General features: G+C 46.7%; 2 protein-coding genes and 1 pseudogene across 2 annotated transcripts; 1 reads left to right on the top strand and 2 right to left on the bottom strand.

Moving 5' to 3' along the window:
• Nucleotides 1-385: 385 nt before the first annotated feature.
• Nucleotides 386-3063, bottom strand: LOC124662184 (annotated as a pseudogene).
• Nucleotides 3064-4374: 1311 nt separating this feature from the next.
• Nucleotides 4375-6475, top strand: LOC124684273 (2-oxoglutarate-dependent dioxygenase 11-like). The gene is made up of 4 exons (XM_047218621.1): nucleotides 4375-4721; nucleotides 5383-5630; nucleotides 5747-6062; nucleotides 6153-6475. Exons 1-4 carry the CDS (start codon nucleotides 4455-4457, stop codon nucleotides 6399-6401), a joined length of 1080 nt encoding a protein of 359 aa, XP_047074577.1. The 5' UTR covers nucleotides 4375-4454; the 3' UTR covers nucleotides 6402-6475.
• A 14239-nt stretch (nucleotides 6476-20714) lies between these two features.
• LOC124698550 lies at nucleotides 20715-22566 on the bottom strand. The gene is made up of 2 exons (XM_047231039.1): nucleotides 21583-22566; nucleotides 20715-21123 (listed from the first exon to the last, which is right to left on the bottom strand). The coding sequence occupies exons 1-2, from the start codon at nucleotides 22509-22511 to the stop codon at nucleotides 21102-21104; spliced, it is 951 nt and encodes a 316-aa protein (XP_047086995.1). The 5' UTR covers nucleotides 22512-22566; the 3' UTR covers nucleotides 20715-21101.
• Between the last annotated feature and the right edge of the window lie 2230 nt (nucleotides 22567-24796).

Below are 24796 nucleotides of genomic sequence, written 5' to 3'. Positions count from 1 at the left end.
TTGCCGCGTTTACATTCTTTTTTGGCAAACCGTTTTCTTATGACCCAACTCATTAAATCTGAGCCTTGTGTTAGATTTTGTACTATCGTAGCCGCTCATTGTTTGTTGTTTTAATTATATAATAGATAGATAGATAGATGCCGCACCATAGACAACATGGACGCGGCGTGCACCGCGCCGCAAACTTCCTAGTTTGAATAAAAGCCGTACACGTTGGATTGATGCAGATGATGTGGCTTTCCCTTTTTGAAAAAAAAAACGGCATATGTAAGTGAATGTCCACACATCTAAAGACGGTAATAATAAGACTACAAGACCACCACAAAACATACGAATAAAGGATGATTAAGTTGGAATTTAATTAAGAACCATAAAATGATTCTCTTTATTCTAAAATCAAGTTGCACTGCGTCGGCGTGGGGAGTATTCTCGCGAAGTCCCTCTGCGGTTCCGTGGGGCATCCGGGCCGGGCCAGGAGGCTGCTGTGGTGTGGATGAGATAATGTTCCTCCCATGAAGTAGCGCAGCGCCTCGCACCGGCAGTGCTGCCGAATCTGTGAGAACTCCTGGCAACACTGCTGCTGCAACGTCTCGACGGGGACGGACGGCGCCCCGAGGATACCGGCGCCGCAGGTTGGTGCGCCACATACTCGCGGCAGCCCTGGAGCGGAAAGTCCGGCAGACCAAACCCGGCGTAGCAGTAATCGCCGGTGGCGGCGGCAGCGGCAAAGACGGAGACCAGGAGGGCGGCCAAGAGGAGAGGGCTGCAGTTTGACTTGGGCAGTTGGGCGCCATTTTATTCAAGCTAGGTCTGATTCCTTGGTTGGTTGAAGCTAGACACACCACAACTGCTTGCTTAGGGCATCTCCAACCGGGCGACCCAAACGGACGCGCTGGGCCGTCCGTTTTGGGCCGTTTGGGTGGCCGAACGGACACCCGGACAGCGCCCCGCGTCCGCGTGTCCGTTTGGGTCGCACGCGGCGCCCAACGCGGCGACCCAAAGGGACGCTACGTGGTTCGTCTTCCTTGCGCGGCGCTGCGCCATGGCAGGCCTCGACGGGACAGCCATGGCGGGCGGTGGAACGCGCGGGAAAGTTCCCGCGCGCACCAAGGTTCCCGCGCGCGCGAAAACGCCATTGGCGCCCTAGTTTCCCGCCAGGCCGCCGGCTATAAAAGACGGCGGCGGTCTCAAACAGCCAGCATCACCTTCCTCTCCCCCCTCCACCTTCTCCGGCGCCATGCCTCGCACCCCCGCGACCACGTGGGCCAAGCTCTCCCTCGCCGCCCGGCGAGGTTCCCGCGGACGGAGGAGGAGGAGCGCGCCGACTCGCGGTGGGTCGCCGACGACGAGGCGCTCCGCGTCGCCGCCGAGGCGGCGGCAAAGAAGGCCGGCGACGCGGAGATGGCGGAGGCGGCCGCGGAGGGCCGGCACGAGACCGCGGACGGCCGGGTACGAGGCCGCGGAGGAGGGCGCGACCGCCGCCGAGGAGCCCGTCCAAGAGGAGGACCTCGCGCTGGCGAACATCAACGCCGCCATCGAGGAGCGCCTCGCCGACCTCACGCGCGTGACCAAGGAGCACGAGGCCACCTGGCGGGCCGGCCGCCGCCGTTAGGCGACCTCCTCGGCCGGAAGAACGAGCTGCTCGCTATGCGAGCAGCCCGTCACCTCATCCAGATGCCCTCTCCCGAGCGGCGCGCCCAGGAGGACGCTGACTCGGCGGAGCGCGGCCGGCAAGAGCGCATGCGCCGGCGGCAGGAGAACCACGAGGCCCAGGCAGCCGGCCGCGTCCGCCTGGAGGCGCGCACCACTGTGGAACGCGCCGCCCGCAGAGCCGGAGCTGTGCGGGAGGCGGATGATCCCGCCGCAGGAGGCGGAACGCGAGCGCGCCCGAGGTGCGCGGACGGAAAGGAGGAGGATGAAGGCCTCCGCCCGCGCCGCGGCCCGCGCCGCCGCCGCCGCGCCACCCAGCCCGTAAAGCTGGAGTGGAATCCTCACGCGTACAGGCCGCCCGCGTCGAGTGAAATCCACGGCCCCGACGGCGAGCCGGCGAGGAGTTGCCGGCTACGCCGCCAGCCCCGTACGTATTTAGGATAGAGTAGAAGTTAAAAAAAAATGTAATGACTCTTATTTGCAAAATATTTAATGAAAAATATTATCTATGCCTATGACACGCGGGCCAGAGACGGACATGGGGCGGACGCGAGCGACCAGCCTTTCGCGTCCGCGGCCACGCAAACCCGTCCAAGATTTGGGCCGGGTTTGCGTCGATCCGGACGCCGCGGGCATCCGTTTTAGGGATGGGTCCGCGCGTTGGGCCGGGTTTTTGTCCGTTTGGACCCATCCAGACGCGCGGGCGCGGGATAGGTCGCCCGGTTGGAGATGCCCTTATATACCCAGAAGCCAGAGGGTGGAGCGAGAACTAGCTGGGAGCCATTACCAACTAATTTATTATGCTACACGACGATTATGATGAACTGGAGTCTAATTAGTACTACTTAATTTGTTGGAACAGAATTTGTAGCAAGCACAAGATTGCCTTTGCGTGAAATCAGCGAGGGGTCTCTAAGCCTCTCGAGCCTGCTTTTGTCGTCACACGGTTGATGTCTCATTATTTTTCTTATACGTTTATATGTAGTGGCTTTGGTGTGGAGTATGTCAAGTTATCATCGGCACTTAAAGTGAGCTTCAGTTAAGCTAGAAATCTATTTATGCTTGCGTGTGTTGCTAATCCGGCCAGCAGCGGATTTTGTTTGCCGTACTGCCGTGTGAGCAACTTTGCCGACTCAAAAAGGTTTAAACTGCTCGCGAAGCTGGATGGCGAGGCCGTCGCACGCTATTGGCCTTTGCGATGGCAATGACCCACTCCTCGCTAATGTCCGGCCGATGGGTCTCCGGATCCCACAGCGGGCCTTCCTCATCGTGGTCGTTGTCTTCGCCTTGGACATGGCCATTGCACTCGGCCTTGTACTCGGCCTCGGCGGTGTCATCGTCCTCGATGGCCTCGTCCACGTCACCATCTTCATACTCACCCTCGCCCTCATGGTTGTCGTCGTCCTCGTCCATGGCGAGCTCACGGTTGAAATAGTCAACGTCGCCGAGGAATCCCGCTCGGCGGCGCGGTTCGAACTCCCACCCCCGAACGAGATCCAGTTCTAGGAGTTGAGCGCGTACGCCGGATCTTCTCGCAAGTCGGCCGGCAAGATGGCTCGGCGGTGGCGCACCTTGTCGCGGCGCTCTCGCCCTCGTGTGGCACGGGAGGGACTGGCATGCGCCTAGAGTTGAGGTACCAGCCTCCTCTCGGCAGGCTCGCATCCGGCCATGGCACCGGCCGATTCTCCTCCCAGATGCGGCGCGCGAATTCGATGCGGTTGTACCGCCCTACCCCCGACTGCTTGCCGGACCGTGAGCCGCTTGTCTCGTGGCCGTTCTTTGCTTTGCGGTACAGCGAACCCTTCCCATGGCGTCGGTCGGTTGGATATGTCGGGCTCTGGCAATGGTGTGGTCGAGTAAATGGGCGCTGCCATCGGACCTTAAAAAGGTTCAGATGCCACCTCGCCTTCAATGCCTTTCCACTGAAGCTGATGCGATGCTGCCCACATGTGCACGTGCACGGAAGGCGAAACACACCATTAACACGACGGAGAAAAGATGCAACGAGCCGCTCGTAAGTTATGCCGCACTGAAGATGAAGCTGTAACATGTTTACTAAAATAAGTTCGGAAACATGTCAAAAATGTACAGAATTAAAACTATAAAAAAATGTTGAAATATAAGGAGAAAAGTGTTGCCAGCCGGTAGAATTTCAACTTAATAGTAGCAATTTCTAGTTCGATCGGCTCTGTGTAAAGTAGAGAAAAATATAATCTTTACACAGAGCCGGTAGACTAGTCCATCTATAGACACGGTTAGACTATCTACTAGAGAGACCGGGCCGAACAAACGAAACAGGCCGAACACCCAGTCTTACATGCACCACATTTTGCGCTTCCTCCCATTGGTATGGCCACAATGATTGAAAGCGTCTGTCATCTACAGTGATTGTACACTTTTTATCACATGCATCACATCTTGCGCTTCCTTCCATTGGTATAGCCACAATGATTGAAAGCACCCGTCATCTATAATAATTATGATTGTGCATTTTTTAGAGTAGGTGGAGATGTGCCTTTTCATTAATTAATAGATGGAAAAATCACAAATAGTTGCAGATAATTGTGATTGTACACTTAAAAAAAATGATTGAAAGCACACCATGCCAAATCTCACCCACTCCATGTACAGTTTAGTTGGTGCCCACCACATTGTTTGTTTTAGACTTGTGGTCCAATAGAACTATCGAGATCGAATACTAATTGCTATATATCTCCTGTTCACGCCTACGTACGGCTCATCATAGACTCCACAGCTAGAAACCTCAAGAAATAAACCTCTGCACGCACGGAGGAAGTGACTGGATGGAGACCAAGCAGGCCGCCGAAGCGAAATGGTCGCACGGGAAGACCATCCCGGTGAAGAACGTTCAAGCGCTTGCCTCCGACGCGGCGGAGCTGACGGAGGAGGCCATCAAACGGTACATCAGGCCGGCGAGGACCAGCGACGTCGTTGCTCATAGCAGCCAGAGCATTCCCATAATCGACCTTGCCAGGCTTCTTGATTCCCAGACCTACCGGCTGGAAGCTGACAGGCTCAAGTCTGCATGTGAGGAGTGGGGCTTCTTCCAGGTAAGATTCCGTCTGTTCAAAGTATAAAAAAAAAACCGCTTGCTAATTTTCAGGTGTCTCCTTTTTTTTTGTAAGTCTCAGTCACCTAAAGAAATTGCACCGTGGTTAGCCAAACTTGCAGTTCCCAAAACAAATGTCCAAAAATATCTATTGACCTTTTTGACAGGAGTCTCGAGACATTCAGAATTTTAGACCCTATAAAATCACACCCTATTGAAGAAGTTTGCCAGTTTTTTCTCCATGTAAATTCCAGGTTTAACCCAACTCACATGCTCCTTAATTTGCATTTCAAGAGATGTATCAAGATTACACGGCAAAGCCAGGACACAATACTATTCGTATATGGATCTAACCCAACTCGGACAGGATTATGATTATATTCCAAAAGATAGTGGTTATGGGCATATTTGTATTTTGACTTATTTTTCGATTGCGAAAAGAAACATGAGAAGAACTTGCCGATTGGGACCCACATGACAGATCACGCGTAAAATCTTAGGGAGGATAAAAGCTGGCAAAAATTTATTAAACGGGGTAATACAGGTGAGAATTTATTAAATGGGGTAATAAATGTAAAAAATGTTAAATAAGGGGGTAAATACCAGAATTCACTCTTGTTCTCCAAGGAGCCAATAAGTATAATACAAAATGGAATCTATAGGTGCAAAACCATGGAATTCCTGACACTGTTCTTGAGAACATGAGGAACGACCTGGAGCACTTCTTCAGACTTCCCTTGGACGAGAAGAACAAATTTGGGCAGCTCCCTGGAGACCTCCAAGGGTACGGTCAAGCATTCGTTGAGTCCGAGCATCAAACGCTGGACTGGTGTGACAGACTTTACCTGGTGACCCAGCCACCACAGGAACGCGAGATGAGACCATGGCCAACAACTCCTGCTTCCTTCAGGTAATCACATCGATCACACTATAGTCAAGAGTCGAGACAAACATTGTCTTGGACTTGAAACAACAGGAAGAATATTGTCTCTGTCTCTGTGATATGGACTTGTTTCAATGCAACAGGGAGTCCATTGAATCGTACTCCTCTGAGCTGATGAGGGTGACTGGTTCCCTCATGGGAATCATCGCTAGAAACCTAGGCGTTGAGCTCGACCGAGATACATACGCGAATCAGGCATTGAGGATGACATACTACCCTGCATGCCCCGTGGCTCATGACAAGGTCTTGGGGATTTCACCGCATTCCGACATTTCTATTCTGACGCTGGTGTGGGAGCTGAATCTGGTAGAAGGGCTCCAGATCAAGAGACAAGATGCATGGGTTCCAGTAAAGCCCCACCCAAAGGCATTGGTAGTGAATGTTGGTGACTTTCTGGAGGTATATATATATATGTTTCTCTTTTCTTATTAAGATGGTGAAAACTAAAAGAGGACGTATCCTCAATCTAATGAGCACTCTTCTTTGTAGATATTGACAAATGGGAAGTACCAGAGCATCGAGCACAGGGTCGCCATTAATCCTCACAAAGAGAGGATGTCCATTTCTGCGTTCCACCTCCCAAAGTACGATATGAGCGTGGGTCCGATTTCTGAAATTCTAGCTGGAGGAGAGCTCAAGAAATACAAGACACTCAGAGTGGACGAGGTTGCTAAAGTTGTTTTCTCGAGCAAACTGGACGGCAAGAAAACCAAGGAGTACGCTATGTTTAGCGTGTGACTCTACAGGCGCAGAAATTCCTACTACATCGATCCGTACTATAAATAAGATAGCTAAGCTCGAAACATTTGCGATGCCCGCCCGACTTTGGCCTTACGAATGATCGATGTACTCCATACGACCGTTCGTTAATAAAGTAAATAATGAGAGTGTGTACATCTAGTATATGTAAAATAAGTGTGGCACAAAAATATTGGCGTGGACAATAAAGTACGAGTAAATTTGTTGGATGCAACTTGCCGAAAAATATACTCACTAGTACATAGGCATGGTAGTACATATTGATACTAAGGAAGACCCTACAATTAAGAAAGGACATTCATAACACAGCATCCACAAAACCAGCCCTTCACAAGGGAGACAGAGAGGAAGGCGATGGCCTCTTGTCATAAAAAATTTGAAAATTGCGCAATGTGAAAGTTTTCTGCCACACGTTCACTACCGCAAACATGGTCATCGCTAGAATCAAAGGCGAGGCTAAAGCTTGGAGCCTCGCCGGAGCTAAAATGTTGAGCTATTCATTCTGGGAGAGCGGGCTTTCCTTTGAAGTCTTAGGGTTTTCCTAGAAAAATGGTCTAAAATTTATTCTCTGTTAATGAAAATGGAAAAATTGCCGTCTTTCAAAAAAAAAATCCTAGTCACTTAACATATTGAAACATACTATTTGTTAGTATGTTCGTTATTGCTAGTCTGTAACACGATACAATCCTATCTATAACTAATAATTAAGGGAAAAGAGTTGTTGTGGTTTTGTCCGTATGTTTCCATCATTCGATCTGTGGTTTCGTACGTGGATATTCCTTTGTTCATCCTTCACTCTATATGTTTTTTTTACATCTTGAACAGTTTGCTTAGTCCTTCGTCCCTTCGCTCTAAAGAAGTCATTCTGTCCAACAAACCTACGTTGGGGAGTCAACAAACCTAGGCTGGGGAATGATGACTCGGCTGCGGTTTCATTCAGATTTTGTTGATCTAATAATGGCTTGTGTTAGGTCGGTTAATTACAGGGTGTGATATAATGACCAAGAAACATATAGTTTCTCTCCGAGCAGGGGTCTCGGGCAGGGTGATCCGTCGTCTCCTTATTTGTTCCTTTTATGTGCAGAAGGTTTTTCTAGTTCATTGGCTCATAAAGAGGAGGTTTGTGGCATTGAAGGTGTTCGGGTGTGCATGAATGCACCATCAGTATTTCATTTACTTTTTGCTAATGATTCCCTAATACTCATAAAAGCAGACATGATTAATGCAACCTCAGTGAGACACGTTCTAGATTATTGTAACGGCTCAGGGCAGATGAAAAGTGAGTCAAAATGCAGTAACTATCTCAGTCCTAATGTTGATCTATACAAAGTTTAATACAATGACAGAAGCCATCTCAGATCACTATTTCGGTCTACCAACCATGGTTGGGCTAGATAAAAGTGAAAACTTCATGTATCTTTTGGAGAGATTAATCCAAAGACTAAAAGGTTGGATGGAGAAATTCCTATCGATGGGGGGAAAGGAAATATTACTGAAGGCAATTATCCAGTCTATCCCGGTGTTCCCTATGTGTGTATTCAAACTGTCAAAGCGTTTATGTAAAGAGATGAATGATTCCATGGCAGCCTTTTGGTGGGGCGATACAGATGAACAGAAGAAACTTCCCTGATTTTCATGGTGGAGGATGCAAGAAGCTTGGAGGGTTGGGTTTTGAGACATACTAGATGGACCTTGCGCGCTTTGCTGCGCCCATTTGTTCTGTTAGGGTATCTTCTTTTTGGCCGAGATTTTTCGGTGTACTTTGCCAAGCCATTGTGTTTTTATTGTTGTTATGATGCTCTGTCAATTTGTCAACTTTGGCATTGGGTTTTATTTTCAGTATGAGGGTTTCCTTTGTATATACAAGCCGAAACACAAATGTAGGTATTTTATTTCTGAAAAAATATAAATCTAGTCAAATAGATTTGAGTCGAAGTTTATAACAAAAGAAACAACACTGGATAACACCTGACATGCTGAATAGCTTTTCAATTATTGTTATTCTGCGCATTATACTAATTTCTAAAACAATAGCTGTAAGGGATCTACCAATTTTCAATTGCTTCCCTTTAAGATGAAGCATTAATGAACACTATATAATGTGCACCAATATACAGAATATCACTGTTCATTGGTCAAAAGTCAAAACTAATATGTTGCCTTTGGTGAAAACACAGAGATGCTTGCAGCACCAAGTCTTAGAGCAACCCCTTCAGCCACATCCCACACTCTATCTTCATTAATAGATGTCATTATCTAGAAAGATTCAGAAAATAAACCAGTGGATCTTGAAACATTTCATGCAACTGTTCGGGCATATAACACATGTGCATAATGCTGTAATTGTGGCAATGCTTAGCTGAAGAAAAGTTGGTGCCAAATATGCAGTCATTTTCTGTCTACCGTGCAGACAGTCAGAGACTTCATCAAGAGAGTAAATAATCTAACCCAACATCCACGTGCAGGAAGTACAAATAAACTGTATTATGATTTTTCTAGCAGTATTCATTTTACTGGTGATGAATATCCCTTTGACTCAGATTCTAGCAATTGTAGTTGAAACGCACCATCTCTATTTGCTGAAAATGTGTACACCAAACTGGTGATATCCTTTAAAAGCCATTGCTCCTGGTAGTTTGATTTCTCTTGCATGAAGCGATAGTCATAATTTTACAGGGAACATTTTCAGTAGTCCAAGTTAACTTTTTGAGTAGATTTTCAGGAGCCATGCATGGTGACATCAATCGATGTATCTTTGTCAGCAGCTATAAAAACCAGCCTCTACCTGAGGGAAAGCCAATACACATAGGTGATTAAAATGCTTACCACTCCATAAGATAATGTCAAGCATCTAAGGCAGCACATAATCACCTGATGGTGATGCAAGCCGCATTATTTCACAATTTACGTTGGAAGAAGTATATGTGCTACCTTCTTCCAAGGCTCAACAACTACATTGATCAAAACATCGATTTACTTCGGTAATCCACTCAATGGAGTGATCGACTCCAACCTGAATAATTATCCTTAATGGTTCTTGGTATATATGCTTCCCCTAAAACATCACAGAAAATAAGCAATAGAAACTAATCTAATGATCTAATGTATCGGATCGTACTAAGGATTGCATGAAAATATTTAATTACGCAAACAAACTGAAACAAACCTATTCCTCTATACCGGTAAAGCTGAAGAAACTTGAGCGCACACACGTACATATCTATAGGATTGAACTCAAGATTAGTTAATTACCTCAAGTGTTTTTCTAATTGCAGTACTAAGGGATCTTTCTAGAGATGGCTTCTCAGATAACTGAGAAATCTTTCAGGCCCTATTTACCTTCAGTAATAACACCTATGTAGTGATATGTTCCACAGCAATTACACATCAGTTTGTGTCCTAATTCTAGTCCAACACACAAAATTTGCACCACAAAACTGTCAGGTGATTAATTTACCACCGAGATCATTTTTAACCTGGCACTATACAGTCTTAATTTGTACAAAATCTTCTCTAACAGTACCTAGAAGCTGCAAAACAAATTACTATATTTAGGTCTGCCTTTTTTTTCGAAATGGGGAAAATATCGCCCCAGCCACGGCTTTTTTATTAGATTATTCACAACACCTTACAAGAGCAACTGAAAACATCTCGAATTAGCTCAACACATCTTCGGACATCATGATTTTGTGGCCTCAGTCAAACTATAAACTGTAAACATAACAAAATAAGGGATGATAGGAGAGAGATAGCATGCTCACAAATCTGATCTTCTCTTTGCCCACATCGCCATTAACGAGGCGTCAACTCCCATGTCCTGGAGCTTGGTAAGCTCCCCCGATGCTGCCTTCACCGCAAAGGAACTTGGTAAGCTCCTCCTATGAATTATCTATATTGGTGAAGTCAGAGCTAAACTGATGAAATACAACTCGGTGAATTAAAATCTGACTGCAACATCAAGAAAATTAAATCAAGGAATCCCATATCTGCATAGCTAGCGATATTGTCAAAGCAAAGAAAATTTACTTTTTTAGAATTGTATACATCATAGTTGGAATGAAATTTGCACGGCCCAGAGACCTTCTAGCTTCAATGATAGAACAAATAAATAAAGGAAAAGTAAATGTTTGGTAATTTATAGCAGAACAAACAATCCTCGCGGAACAATAAACATTAACCTGGAAAGTTGTCACACCCCTCTATGGGTCAGGCTAGTTTTTTTTTGCGAAAGTATGGGTCAGGCTAGTTGTTGTAGAAAAACAAGTTGTACGGAGTATTATGCATGGATTAATTAGAGAGCTAAACTCACGGAACAATATACATTAACCTGGAAAGGAGAAAGCGGGAGGCCAGCGGTGCGTGCCTGTTGCCGAACTGGATCGAGTTGCCGCCAACGCCGGCGAAGGCATTGTGCAGGCGGCCTGCATGGCAGCGGTTGGGCGGGCGGCGGAGTAACATCGCTCGCACGGATACGGGGATACGCCTCCTCGTGGATCAGGGGCTCCGACGGCAGCAATCTTGGGCAGAGATCAGTAGATCAGCCGGCGGAGCAGAGGGGAGCCGCAACCAAACCCGCTATCAAGGGGGCGCAACGGCGGCTGGACGTTGAGGGAGGAGGAACAGGAGCACCGCTGAGTGAGGAGAAACATCCGCCAGAACAAACAGCACAGGGGAAGACCGACCTCGCGGTCAAAAGGCAGGAGCCAACTGACCCACACCAGCGCACCGGCATGAACACACCGCCACACTACAGGTAACAGGCTGACAAGTAGACCCAACTCCGTCGCGGTGAACTAGAAACACGGATCGAACCGATCGGTAGACAACCACGAAAGATAGCTTTGTAGTAGGACCAGTGAAAGCGACCTGCCGAGCGATCACAGCAGCGCCAAACACAGGGAGCTTAGAGCTCTTCTAAGATGTGAGCTACACAACGTTACAGAGAACCTAACAAAACTGTATACACTTAAAAAAAACATTTCAAAAAAAAAAACTGTATACACTTCAACAAGCCCACACACAATTAATCATACATGGAACTCGTTAAAGGCTGGAATCTGGTGTCTGGTGCAGTTTACACACTGGAGTTCGGGCCAAAATGTGCGATGAAGTTCAATCCAACAGAACAATAAAGAGCAAATACACACTTCCCGAGCATATATGATGCGCGTCAGCTCGTAGTCTGGGTGCTCCCGATCCGTCGTCTCTTGCTGGAGCTGGAACCGGCGGCGTTGTCGTCGAAAATGGCGCGGCCCCGCGGATAGCGTCTTCATCAGCGGTAACTCGCACGGTGGCGTTTTTGCGAGCGACGAGTGTTATAAATCGAGATGGGCAATAAACGAAGAACGAAAGGTAAAACACTGCAGGGGGACACGAGAATTTAACGTGGAAAACCCTTGCAACACACAAGGGAAAAACCACGGGCGCCAGCCAGCAAAACTTCACTATTTCGGTGGTGTTTACAAACGCCGTGGGTGTACAATGATGCGATGATAACCCTAGCGGCGGCTTACGGGGAAAATATATAGACGGTGGCAACGATCCGGTACCGCGGGGGCTTCGCCCCGCACCCCCGTGTGCACCCGTCGGGCCTCGGTGTGGGCTAACTTCGGACTCGCTCGCTCGGCCCAAGCCTACCGGCGACGGGCCTCGCTCCGCTCGTCGAAGTTAGCCTTTTCTTGGAATTTGGATCACAATATAACAAACTCCACCTTGAGACAAATTCCTTGTAGCATGAACTTCAACAATCACCCGAATCAACAAAGAGAACACTTGCCGGCGCCAACGGCCACTTGGGCTAGACAAGTTATACCAACCAAGCTTGAACAAAGTTCAAACTTGGACACTGGGACAAGCTTAGTCATCATATCAGCAGGATTATCATGAGTACTAATCTTGCATACCTTCACTTTACCTTTTGCAACCACATCTCTGATTGCGTGGTACTTAATATCAATGTGCTTTGTCCTCTCATGGAACATCTGATCTTTAGTAAGATAAATAGCACTTTGACTCGTCACCGAACAACTTAATGCAAGAATTATCACCACAAAGCTCAGCATATAAACCTTTCAGCCAAACAGACCTCTTTACCTCGCCTCAGCAATAGCCATGTACTCAGCCTCGGTAGTAGATTGTGCAACAACATCCCGCAAAGTAGCCTTCCAGCCTAACAAGACATCCACCAACAAGTAAACACATAACCTGTGAGGGACCTTCTCTTATCCAAATCGCCAAGCATAATCTGAATCCACATATCCGGCGAGCCCCTCACCAATCCTCGCCAAACCTCAAGCAAGCTTTTGATGTGCCGCGAAGGTACCGAAAATCCACCGAACAGCTTTCCAATGTTCTTTACCAGGATTAGCCATGTATCGACCGACCAAACTCATAGCATATGACAGATCGGGACGTGAACAAACCATGGCATACATCAAGGAACCAACAAGCACTAGAATAGGGAACTCGAGACATGTACTCAATATCATCTTCGTAGCTAGGACATTGCAAAGCCGACAACTTGAAATGAGAAGCAATTGGAGTAGTAACTGACTTTGCATCATGCATATTAAAACGATGAAGAACTTTCTCAATGTACTTTTCCTGACTAAGAAACAACAAACTAGACTTTCTGTCCCTTTTAATTTCCATGCCTAGTATTTTCTTAGCAGGACCAAGATCCTTCATCTCAAACTCACTACTTAATTGATTCTTTAAAATAGTGATCTCTTTCATGCTCTTGGCAGCAATCAACATATCATCAACATATAGTAGCAAATAAATAGGTGATCCATTAACAAACTTGATATACACACAACTATCATACTGAGATCTCTCAAAACCGTGTGTAAGCATAAATGAATCAAACCTTTTATACCACTGTCGTGGCGACTGTTTCAGACCATAAAGGGACCTCTTTAATTTGCAAACAAGGTCTTCCTTACCAGGCACAACATAACCTTCAGAGTTGATCCATATATATCTCCTCCTCCAACTCACCATGCGTAAAAGCGATCTTTACATCTAGCTGCTCAAGCTCAAGATCATGCATAGCAACAATACCAAAGAAAGCACGAATAGAACTATGCTTCACAACCGGGGAGAATACATCATTATAATCAACACCTGGAATTTGAGTCGAAACCTTTTGCTACTAACCTTGCCTTAAACCGTGGAGGCTCATTAGGAGACAAACCTTCCTTTCTTTTAAATATCCACTTGCAAGCGGACAGCCTTCTTTTGTTTAGGCAAGTGCACAACATCCCATGTGCCATTCTTCTCAAGCGATTGCATCTCTTCTTGCATCGCACCTACCCACTTCTCTTTATCAACCGAAGCAATGGCTTCGAGATATGTAGCTGGTTCAATATCATGCTCCACCTGTTCAGAGACAACTCAAAGCATAATTCACAATATCACATTCTTGAATTAATCGGGTAGGAGGTGCAATATTTCTCCTAGGGCGGTCAGCAGCAATAGACCGTCCTTGTCGCTGAACAAAAGGTGGTGATGGTGGAACATCATTATCATCATTGTTGGTTTCAGGAACCACATTTTCATTCTCCTTTACGTGCTCCACCTGCACGCCAATTCTGTGCTCGCTCATCATCGGAAACATCGAGAGAATCAATAGCATCGTAAATATCGGTAGACGGACTATCATTAAACATAACCGCCTCATTAAAAACGACATTCCTGCTCAACACAATTTTCTTTGTTTCAGGATTCCATAATCTATATGCCTTAACTCCCGAACCATAACCAAGGAAGATGCACTTAACAGCCCTTGGCTCCAACTTTCCATTATCAACATGAGCGTAAGCAATGCAACCAAAAACTCTCAAATCTGAATAATCAGCAGGCGAACCGGACCATACCTCAATTGGAGTTTTCTTATCAAGTGGAACGAAGGTGACCTCGTTGATGAGATAACATGCGGTGGAGGCTGCTTCAGCCCAAAAACCTCTATGCATCTTTGCATTAGACAACATGCAGCGAGCCCTCGAAATAATGGTCCTGTTCATGCGTTCAGCCACGCCATTCTCGTTGAGGGGTGTACGGAATGGTATGATGTCTTACCATCCCATCATTGCCGCAAAACTCATCAAATTCATTTGAACAAAATTCCATACCATTGTCAGTACGGAGTATCTTAACCTTCTTTTCGGTTTGGGTTTCTACCATAACTTTCCACTTCTTAAAAGCATTAAAAACATCGGATTTATGTTTCAGGAAATATGGCCACACTTTCCTTGAGTAATCATCAATAATAGTAAGCATGTAATTAGCACCACCATTAGAAGTTCTACGGGACGGACCCCAAACATCAGCGTGAACATAATCTAAAATGCCTTTGGTGGTATGAACGGAAGCATTAAATTTTACTCTTTTATGCTTACCAAAGATGCAAGTGCTCACGGAACTCAAGCTTACCAAAATCGCAGCCATCAATTAGCTCTCTCTTTGTCAATTCTGCCATGCCAAGCTCACTCATATGTCCAAGACGCTTATGCCAAAGGTTAGTCTTACTAGATTCATCAGAACTAACAGCAGCAGCAATACCAGGCAAAGTGCTACCTCTAAGGACATATAATTTCGCAGAATTCATATCACCAATCATAATAATGAGAGAACCTGATGATACCTTCAAAAGTTTGTTCCCACCTTTGTACTTGTACCCGTCACGATCAAGGGTACTCAAAGAGATCAAATTCCTCGCCATGGAGGGAATGTGTTTCACTCCTGTCAACGTGCGTGTCATCCCATCATGGGTCTTGATCCGAACTGAACCAATGCCAACAATGCCGCACCGGTTGTCATTCCCCACACGCACAAAATCTCCACTCGCACGGACTCATAAGAACCGAACCAATCTTTGTTACAGACAAATATGAAACGAACATGCAAGTATCAAGAATCCATTCATCATCACGTGAAACACATGCAGCCAAGACAGCTAAGCAATCTCCATCGAACTATCACTACCATCATTACCAAGCAACAACGAGCAGCCTCACCCTTACCGGTGACAACGGCAGCCTTACCATTACCATCATTATTTTTCGGTTGGTAAGTTCCGTTCCTTTTCTCCTTGTTCTGCAGCTTCCAACAATCATCAATATTGTGGTTAGATTTCTTACAATACCTGCAGAACTTGTCACGTCCTTTGGACTTTGAGCGACCTCTGTCGCCCTTGCTCTTATCTCTCGTTGTTGTGGTAGTAGTTATCTCGCCGCTCGGGCCCGCCACGGACCTCTAATGCCTCCGCCTTGGAGGACAAACTTTCAGCCTGCACCATAGATTTCATTTTCTCCTTTTGTTGGAGAGCATCATAAACTTCCGCGAGAGTTAGTTTGTCGCGGCTCAATAATATGGTGTCACGAAAATTACCGAAAGAATTAGGCAGCGAGCATAAAAGAAGAAGACCTAAATCCTCATCCTCATACTTAACTTCTATAGACCGCAAATCAGAAACAATCTCTTTCCGGGAAGATAGGTGATTCATTACCGAACCTCCCTCTTGCAACTTATGCGAGAACAGCTTCATCTTCACGTGCAATCTGCCCGTGAGATCCTTGGACAAACAGATCTCCTCTAGTTTGACCCATAACTCGGCGGTGGTTTTCTCCTCGCAACACTTCCTGCAGAATATTATTGGACGGATGGAGTTGAATCAACGATAAAGCCTTACGGTCTTTCCGCTTCTCCGCATCGGTCCAGGTATCCTTCGCTTTCTCGCCGAAAGCATCGATCGCTTCATCCGGATCCGAAGATTGGGCGAGAATCGCCCTCATCTTCACTTGCCACAAAGCAAATCTCGTGGTGTAGTCCAGCTGCGGTAGATCGAACTTCAGTGACGACATCTCGAAAAACCCTAGATCCAAAGAACACGGGCTCTGATACCACTTGTTATAAATCGAGATGGGCAAAGAACGAAGAACGAAAAGTAAAACACTGCAGGGGACACGAGATTTTAACGTGGAAAACCCTTGCAACACACAAGGGAAAAACCACGGGCGCCAGCCAGCAAAACTTCACTATTTCGGTGGTGTATACAAACGCCGTGGGTGTACAATGATGCGATGAACCCTAGCGGCGGCTTACAAGGAAAATATATAGACGGTGGTAACGATCCGTACCGCGGGTGGCTTCGCCCCCCGCACCCCCCAGGTGCACCTGCTGGGCCTCGGTGTGGGCTAACTTCAGACTCGCTTCGCTCGGCCCAAGCCTACCGGCGACGGGCCTCGCTCCGCTCGTCAGAAGTTAGCCTTTTCTTGGAATTTGGATCACAATATAACAACGAGAGGTGGCCGCGCTACAAGAGGTGGCACCTGTCGAAGTTTTCGTGGCGCGCGCGCAACCCATGGATACCACTGTTGTGTTGAGCTGAGCCGGACTCGGACTGGAGCGAGAACGCGCTTCCGTAATCGACACCGTCTCCGATAGTAACTACGAGCTAAGTCGATCCATATAAGCTGCGGCAGTTCTGCTGTTCTGTCTGCATACATCCACCGGCTTGAGAGTTGAGAGCCCTAGATCGCAAGCTCGAGATTCGCCGCAATGGCCACGCCCGCGCAGAGCCCGCTCCGCCGGTGGAAGCGCTTCTTCCCCGCCTTCGACTCCATCGACGCCGGCATCGAGGCCTTCGACCCTGTAGAGTTCTCCCGCCACGAGGTCCGGAGCGCGAGGGGCGACATCGTCGAACGCCTCTGCGACGCCGACGACGACGACCAGGCGGAGCGGCTCTGCGTCATACTTGACGACATGATGGCGGAATCCCTGGAGACGCTCCGGCTGCTCCCGGTCATGCCCACGGTGCTTGCCTACACCGACCTGGCCAAGTCGGTCCGCGCCTTGCAGAAGCACAAGTCGGAGCGCGTCCGCGTCCTCGCCAGGGGAATCATCGCCGCGTGGAGGGCTTCCGTCCAGGACGACGGCGCCAAGGTCAGAGAGGTCACGTACAAGGTGGAGAACCTGCCGCTGCCCAAGACGATGGACCATCCGACGCAACCTGCCAAGATCCCGGAGACATCCGACAAGAAGACGGTCAGAAATGCCATGCCCCCCAAGCTCCTGGACAACCTGCCGCAGCAGCTCAAGACGATGGACCATCCGACCCAACCTGCCAAGATCCCGGAGACACCCGCCAAGAAGAAGACGGTGGAGATCGCAACAAGCAGGGCGTCTGATCCCGTCGCCCCGGGCCTCATCTTCCGCGGCGACCGTGCCGGGCTCGTCTCCGAGGAGAAGATGCTAGCTGCAAAACGCAAGTTCAACCAAGCGTACCGGGAGGCAGACGACGCCAAGCGGCAACGCCTGCCAATCAAGGTGGTGGCGCCGGAGATGATCAAGCAAAGGCAGAAAACGAAGCATCCAATCCTGAGGGAGAGGAGCCAAGCGAGGTGCGGCAGCTCCATGGTCAAGAAGACCTTCACCGTCACCAGGCTGCCTTCACGTACATCATAGGGTTTAGGGCTCTAGCCTTCTAGCTAGGAGAGTTTCGATTCCAAATGTCTCGGCGTATGGAGTAGCAGAAATTATTTGCCTTGTCTGTAATTGTAAACTAATCTGTGATGTCAATGAAATTCTTGATCTCTAGCGATACATGCGTTCGAATTTGGCGGTTTACGAAACCATTTAGCTAGAAGACTTCTTCGAGATTGCTGATCGAGGGGATGCTTTTGTGCTTTGGACAGGGAAGAAGTGGCATGGGGTGTGATGCCGTGAAACGTGTGCACTCATTCTTCGCAAGTAAGATTTAGTAATGTACATGTCTTGTTTTTCAACACTTTGCATCTTTGGCGAATGTCAAGTAGGTGGAATACAAACTGTGAAGCCATGTTAACATGATAGCATGTTGGAGATGACAGAGATTAGTTCACGATTATTTGCCTCATCTGTAATTGTGAACTAATCTGTGATGACAATGTACATAATGGAGATTGGCATGATATCATGGTGTAGCTCAAACGGAGGGCACTAATCAAGGAAAGTGCACTTTTAGCTAAAAGAAACAGCATAATACACAAGAGAACTTTCTATGAATACACAAGAGAACTTTAGCAGCGTTAACTGAAAGAATTCCAGGATGAAAGGGACTTGATAGCATGCATGGAGGCCAGTATTAGTTGGCATGTTCTGTGATTGTAGACTACTAGTTGGTTTGTAAATACAGGTTATTAATCCCTCGCATGATTAACTTTTGGAAGGCTTTTGTGTTTTCGCGGAAAAAAAACTTTTGCAATTCCTATTTCCTTTGTGATGTACGAGATCATATCGCTGTATGATCGAATTATTTGAGATTGCTCAGGAGAAGCTTTTGGTGCTCTGGAAATGGAAGAAGTAGAGTGTGACGAAGATAATTTTTTCCTTTAATTATCGAATAATCTGGGTGAGATTTGCGTGTATACTGTGCTGTGTGATGTACTTTTTCTTTTTCTACATATATAGATTGTGTGAAGTTATTTTACCATGATGATTAGTAAACCATATTTTATTGATGTTTTATATGTTTACAAGGAGTGGGGATACCGTAATGTGCTCACCGCAGAGCATGGCTGCCTCCGGTGTCCGGTTCCAGTGAAATAGTGGGGCTAGCCAGGGAGAGGAGAGAAGGGAAAAAATAGAGAATGCAAATTCAGGGTCCCTTTCAGAATGATCTTCCTACGGAAAAAAAAAAGCTCTGACAATGTTCACATCGTCATATGCAACATCATCACAGATGATGTGTCTGAAAGAACAAGGCACCCAGTAGGATTTTGTGGAATGCAAACATAATGGAGATTGACATGATAGCATGTTGTTGCTCAAACGGAGGGCAATAATCAAGGAAGGTAGTTTTAAAAAGCTAGAAGAAGAAACAGCATAATACACAAGATACCTTTTTTTTTGCTAATGAATACACAAGAGAACTTAAGCAGCGTTAACTGAAGAGTTCCAGTATGAAAGGAACTTGATAGCATGCATGGAGGCCAGTATCAGTTGGCGTGTTCTTTAATTGTAAAGTACTCATTGGTTTGTAAATACAAGTTTATTGATCACTCGCATGCTTAACTTGTCGCAATTCCTATTTCCTTTATGATGTACGAGATCATATCCCTGTAAGATTAAATTATTGGAGATTGCTCACGAGAAGCTTTTGGTGCTCTAGAAATGGAAGAACTAGAGCAAATGTGACAAATCCACTGTTGCCCTGTAATTACCGAACAATTTTGGCGGTGTATGCTATGCTGTGTGGTGAACTTTTTGTTTTTCTATATACAGATTGTGTGAGGTTATTTTACCATGATGATTAATGAAACCCATTTTTCCTCATGTTTTATATGTTTACAAGGAGTGGGGATACCCTGATGTGCTCACCGGAGAGCATGGCTGCCTCCGATACCAGTGAAGTAGTGGCGCTAGCCAGGGAGGAGGCGGGGAGAGGGGAGAAGGAAATTTATTTCAGACAATGCAAATTCAGTGTTCCTACCAGAATGATCTTCTTACGAAAACAAATAAAAAGGAGAAAAGGCACTCGGGCACCCAGAAATTCTCGTCGTTGGAGTTGAAACTGCAGCTAACCTGACAATATTTCGGGCCAGACAAACTCCCAACGCAGGACGTTAGGCCACGAATCTCAACTCATTTCTTAAATTGCTTTTCTTTTCTAGACTAGACAGACACAAGTATATGTGTCTGTTCAGATATCGCCATCATCAGCCAAACATACCGCGTCTGGCATTCCGCGGATCAGGATAAGATGAAGCACCAATAATATGTTAATGTCAAGGACAGTGTCAAAACATCCACGGATGTGGCAAGAAATAATGTAAAGAAAATGTGCACGGTCGGCGTCATGTACACTACAACCTTGGTCTTCCTCTAGCCAATCATTGAGCATATTTGTACCACCACGCAGCATATCACCCACAGCTTGTAGGATACAGCCTTAATTTAGAATCAAGACGTGATGGTAGGTTCAGAAGAGAGATTCCAGTAGCAATACCTACACCAGCACGCACCTGTCCTGATCAGCGCCTAGGCACCTGTCCTGATCAGCGCCTATAGGCAGATGTGAGACACAGCACCATACGACATGCAAATGAATTCAGGCAATCAGGTTACTTTTAGCGCCTGGCAAAGGACAACTCCGCGTGCATCTGTCGGGCGCTGCACCTGTGAGGCTGTGACTCTCCAAACACTTGTCCGAAGCTGGAAGCTTGACCTGATAAAACACCGATTACATGTGTCCCAACACCCATGTTGTCTCAAGAGAACACAAACCACATCCGAAAACTCTTACGACACCTGGAAACGGCGAGACAAGAGTCGCTCCAAACAAACCTTGAATGAGCTCAAGTTTGCTATGGGATTCCCTGTGAGAGTTTTGCTACATCCAAGCAGGAGCAGCATTTCCAAAAGGCAAAAAAAGCTTTTCCACCAACATCACTGTAGAGATGGGTGCTAAATATATACAAGATGAAAACTAGGATAATTAAATCTATTGCAAATGGACGACGGCGGAGTGTTTCTGTTGCTACTTCTTATGCACAGGAAGTTTGGGCTGGAGCGGCACCTAGCAACAACCAAGGCGGTAAAGAAACAAAAATGAGCGGAGGTACAATGTCCTGATGGTTGCGGCATCACATCATGGCTACAAATCCATTTCTTTATCAGCTTGTTCTATAAGTAGGCAGATCACCGGCCATATCTTGTATCCCTGGATAGATCGAGAAAACATCATACATCAGACAGAGCCAGAGTAGAATAAAAGAGGAAAAGTTGATCAAGGTTTAAATATAAAAGAAAATTCTATTATCTATTACAGGCGACAATCATGCTGAATTTGATGGGCAGTCTCAAAATGTTAATCCTTTGCCCTTACTGCCTTACAACATAGACTCCTCGCAAGAAGTTTTGTTATACACAGTTAAAACAAGTATACACTGAAACCCTAAACAGGTAACTCATGAATACACAATAGATTAGAGATTTTTAACTAGGAGAAGCCCTTGTATAAATGAAGGTTTATCTCTGGGCTAGTATGTGAGTATCTTGTATTTATATACTTTAGGAATGGGAGCTAGGCCGGTTGGAAATAAAGGTACTCTATGAGCAGTGGTTTGATATAGCTCCACAATACTATGGTATAATAAAATACTAGATTGCTTATACTGACCTGTAGTGGAAACTGGCCATTCTTCCAGGTGTTCCCATACTAGGTAAGGCCCCTGTGACGATGTATTCATCATCGATTTCATCAAATCTGAGTTCTCTCAAGTCAACAGCCTGTGTCGGAACCTCGAGATTGAAGTTCTCCAGATGAGCCTGATTGCTGTTCCTCCTTCCACTGCCTCTACTATCCCTTGATCTTCCTCTTCTTCGCCTTCTCGGATATCTGCAGAAGGCTTTGCAGCAAATAAAGGACCACCACCTCCTCCTAACCCTGCGGAGCACTTCATAGTCTTCTCCAGTTTCATCATCCCCATACTCAATCACATAATCTCCGAGAACAATACCGTTAGGAACTTGCGCATGTATCGTGCTCAGGACATCAACAATATCAGAAGATTGCTGGAAGTTGTCCCAGTCAACTTGCCTAGCCGGATCAATTTCCGAAGGGCGTGAATCCGGATGCTTCTGCTGCGTGTGCTTCTGAAGCTCATTGAAGTTACCAGCAAAGGTACACTGATCCTCCTCACAGCACCTCTTCTTCTGGTTAAGATGCAGACGAGCCTCCCCAATGACAATCCACCCAATGACATCGCCTCTGCACAATGGGCAGCTCGGGCGGTTGTTCACCTGAGACGACACGATGTGGATGCTGTCGAGAGGAGCCACGGCTATAGACGAGATCTTCACGTTGGCAGGCAGCTCATATGCACCCTTAAACCTCTCGAGGCAGTTTGAGCGGGTCTGGTCCGTGTCGCACACGAACGGCCTGCAGCCCTTCTCGTAAGACGTGCACCTCAGCAGGACCGCGTTGTGGGGGTAATCTAGGCAGATTGGGCAAGTCACGTCCTCCTTCCAGCTCTTGTCGAGCTGTATGTCCAGATCGAATGAGCTCGGCCTCACCACCTTCTTCATCACCAGGTTTCCTGACCCCATGTCGAACTTCGTGCCGGAGCTCCTGTCCCTTAGCAGGTGCTGTAACTTTTCATTACAGCCTGCATAACATCAACAAGCAAACAGATGATTAGCTATCAGTTTCTCCTTCCTAAACATAGCATATGGGAGACATATTTAGCATTTCAATCAGTACAGATCATGGTAGACGATGATAGTCTATGGTACATGGCAAAGTGAAGACACCATCAGTACCCAATCAGCCCATGTAATCATACGTTTTCCAATAAGCTCTTTATTAGCCCCTTTGGAGATGATAAGCGCCGAGGCCTCTCACATGTGTAATGATTTGCTAAAAGCTTGTTCCATTTATGCCCAAGCTCTCAACGCAAACAAAATCAACAGCCGCTAGTTCGATCCTCATCTGATCTCAGCCCCTCAGAACACCATAGGTATCTTACCGAACCCGGCCATCTTCCAAATAAATCGAAATCCTAACACGAAAATCCCACCACCATCCCCAAACACAAGAGAAATGAAAAAAAATCGGTGAAGCAGAACTCGATCTGGGTGTGAAGTGGACCGAGACCAATCGAAATTTCTGACCGACCCGCATGCATCTGAACGGTGCGCGCGACCAGCAGGCGAGTCAAAGCAGGGGAGATCGGGACAGAGCCCGCCCACAAATCACGCCTAAACCCTGAAGCTCCCTCTACGAATCACCCGCAGGAACGAACCCACCCAAAAGCGTCGGTCAGTAAACGCAACAACCCCCGAATCCGCCCGAGCTAAAAATCCGCGAAACCGCAAAATCCCTCCCCAAAATCAAAATCCAGCCCGCATCACGCAAAACGACGGTGAGGCGCGCATCGATGCGCCAGGAGCGCCGATCGGAATCGACCAGGGGGAGGAGGAAGAGGAGCCGTACCGTGGCTCCGCCGGTGCCGTCGCCGCCGCGGCTCGGGGTTGGTGGCGGCGGTGGTGGGGGGAGGAGACCGAGACGAAGTGGGGGAGTTGAAAACCCGTGCCGTGCTCCCAGCTCTGGGTCGCGGAGGCCGAGGACTTGGAGAGGTGGTGGTGATGATGATGCAGCCACCCTCTCGTTCGAGGTGGAGGGCCTCGCTATCTATCCCTCCTCTTTTTCTACTCGCGCAAGTCGCCCTCCATTTCGGCTCTTCGGTTCCGTTTTCTAATACCGGGTCGCGCTCCCCTTTTTCTCCACCTTTTCTCCACCTTTTTTGTAGAGTATTTGTTTGTTTTTTGCGATGCAGACGCTCCTCTGCTCTACCTTTTTTTCTGTTATATTTTTGTGAGGAGATCTCACTGTTCACATTTACATTGACGTCACAGCTATGTGTATTGCCGAATAAGATGGATCATGGTTTTTCAATCTGCAAAGTCATACGCTCCCTCCATCACAAAAAGATAAGGAGTTTAATAATTAATCAAAAGTAAACGTTTTCTAAGTTTGATCAAGTTTCGTAGACAAAAACATGAATAGTTACAACACTGAATCAATATCTATAGAGTCGGCATAAAATATTTCTTTAATGTGTCCGTTGAGCATTGTTATAGATATACTTTCTAGATATTTAGTTAAAGATTTAACTTTTAACTAATCCTTGGCCGCCTCATATTTTGGGATGGAGCGAATATGTTCTATTCTCAAACAAAATTCACCACAATGTCAACGTATTGGGGACTCCGATTTCGAGGGGAGTGATCCTGTTCGCTCAATCTATATTTCAGCAGCCGGCTTCTACGAAGGTCATGTGCAATGCAACATGCTTAACTAGGTGCTTACCAAAATGAACCGCATTTTAGGTCTTTATTTACACTAGTCAGATGCCTCAGTGCAAGGTGGTTAGTGTAGTGCTTACGAAAATGAACTAATTTTTTTATTGAACACTAGTGTTATTTATACATAAGAAACGTCTAATTGGACATCTGACTTGTGTAAATAAGCATAAAATAGAATCAATTTATTTTTCTAAACAGCACTCTAAGTATCTTGCATTGTACATGCTCTCGATGAAGAGGAGAGGCTTCTTTTCTTTAGCCATGGTAGAGGCTTAGAGCACCTCCAGCCGTTGGCGCTTGAAACTTTGACGTGGGGAGCGTCAAAGTTCCAGCCGTCTCCCCAGGTAGATGCCCGGAGATCGGCGTTTTTGTCTTAGTTTCACAAATAAACGTTACAGTTCGGCGAATTTGACAAATTTTGCCAATATTTGGCTTATTTTTACAAATAAACGTTACAGTTCAACAAAACAAGCAAATAATTTGACAAATTTTCAAATAAATCAAATGGAAACTAGTTGGTGTTGCCT

The sequence above is a fragment of the Lolium rigidum genome, chromosome 1 (assembly GCF_022539505.1).
Source record: "Lolium rigidum isolate FL_2022 chromosome 1, APGP_CSIRO_Lrig_0.1, whole genome shotgun sequence".
Classification (NCBI taxonomy): domain Eukaryota; kingdom Viridiplantae; phylum Streptophyta; class Magnoliopsida; order Poales; family Poaceae; genus Lolium; species Lolium rigidum.
This window is presented reverse-complemented; position numbering and strand designations above follow the sequence as displayed.

Excerpts from the sequence above, each read along its gene's own strand:
- LOC124684273 (XM_047218621.1), top strand. The coding sequence starts at position 4,455 with ATGGAGACCAAGCAGGCCGCCGAAGCGAAATGGTCGCACGGGAAGACC. Across the intron at positions 4,722-5,382 it reads AGGAGTGGGGCTTCTTCCAG|GTGCAAAACCATGGAATTCC; the intron begins GTAAGATTCCGT and ends TGGAATCTATAG. Across the intron at positions 6,063-6,152 it reads ATGTTGGTGACTTTCTGGAG|ATATTGACAAATGGGAAGTA; the intron begins GTATATATATAT and ends TCTTCTTTGTAG.
- LOC124698550 (XM_047231039.1), bottom strand. The coding sequence starts at position 22,511 with ATGGGGTCAGGAAACCTGGTGATGAAGAAGGTGGTGAGGCCGAGCTCA. Across the intron at positions 21,124-21,582 it reads ATGGCCAGTTTCCACTACAG|GGATACAAGATATGGCCGGT; the intron begins GTCAGTATAAGC and ends CGATCTATCCAG.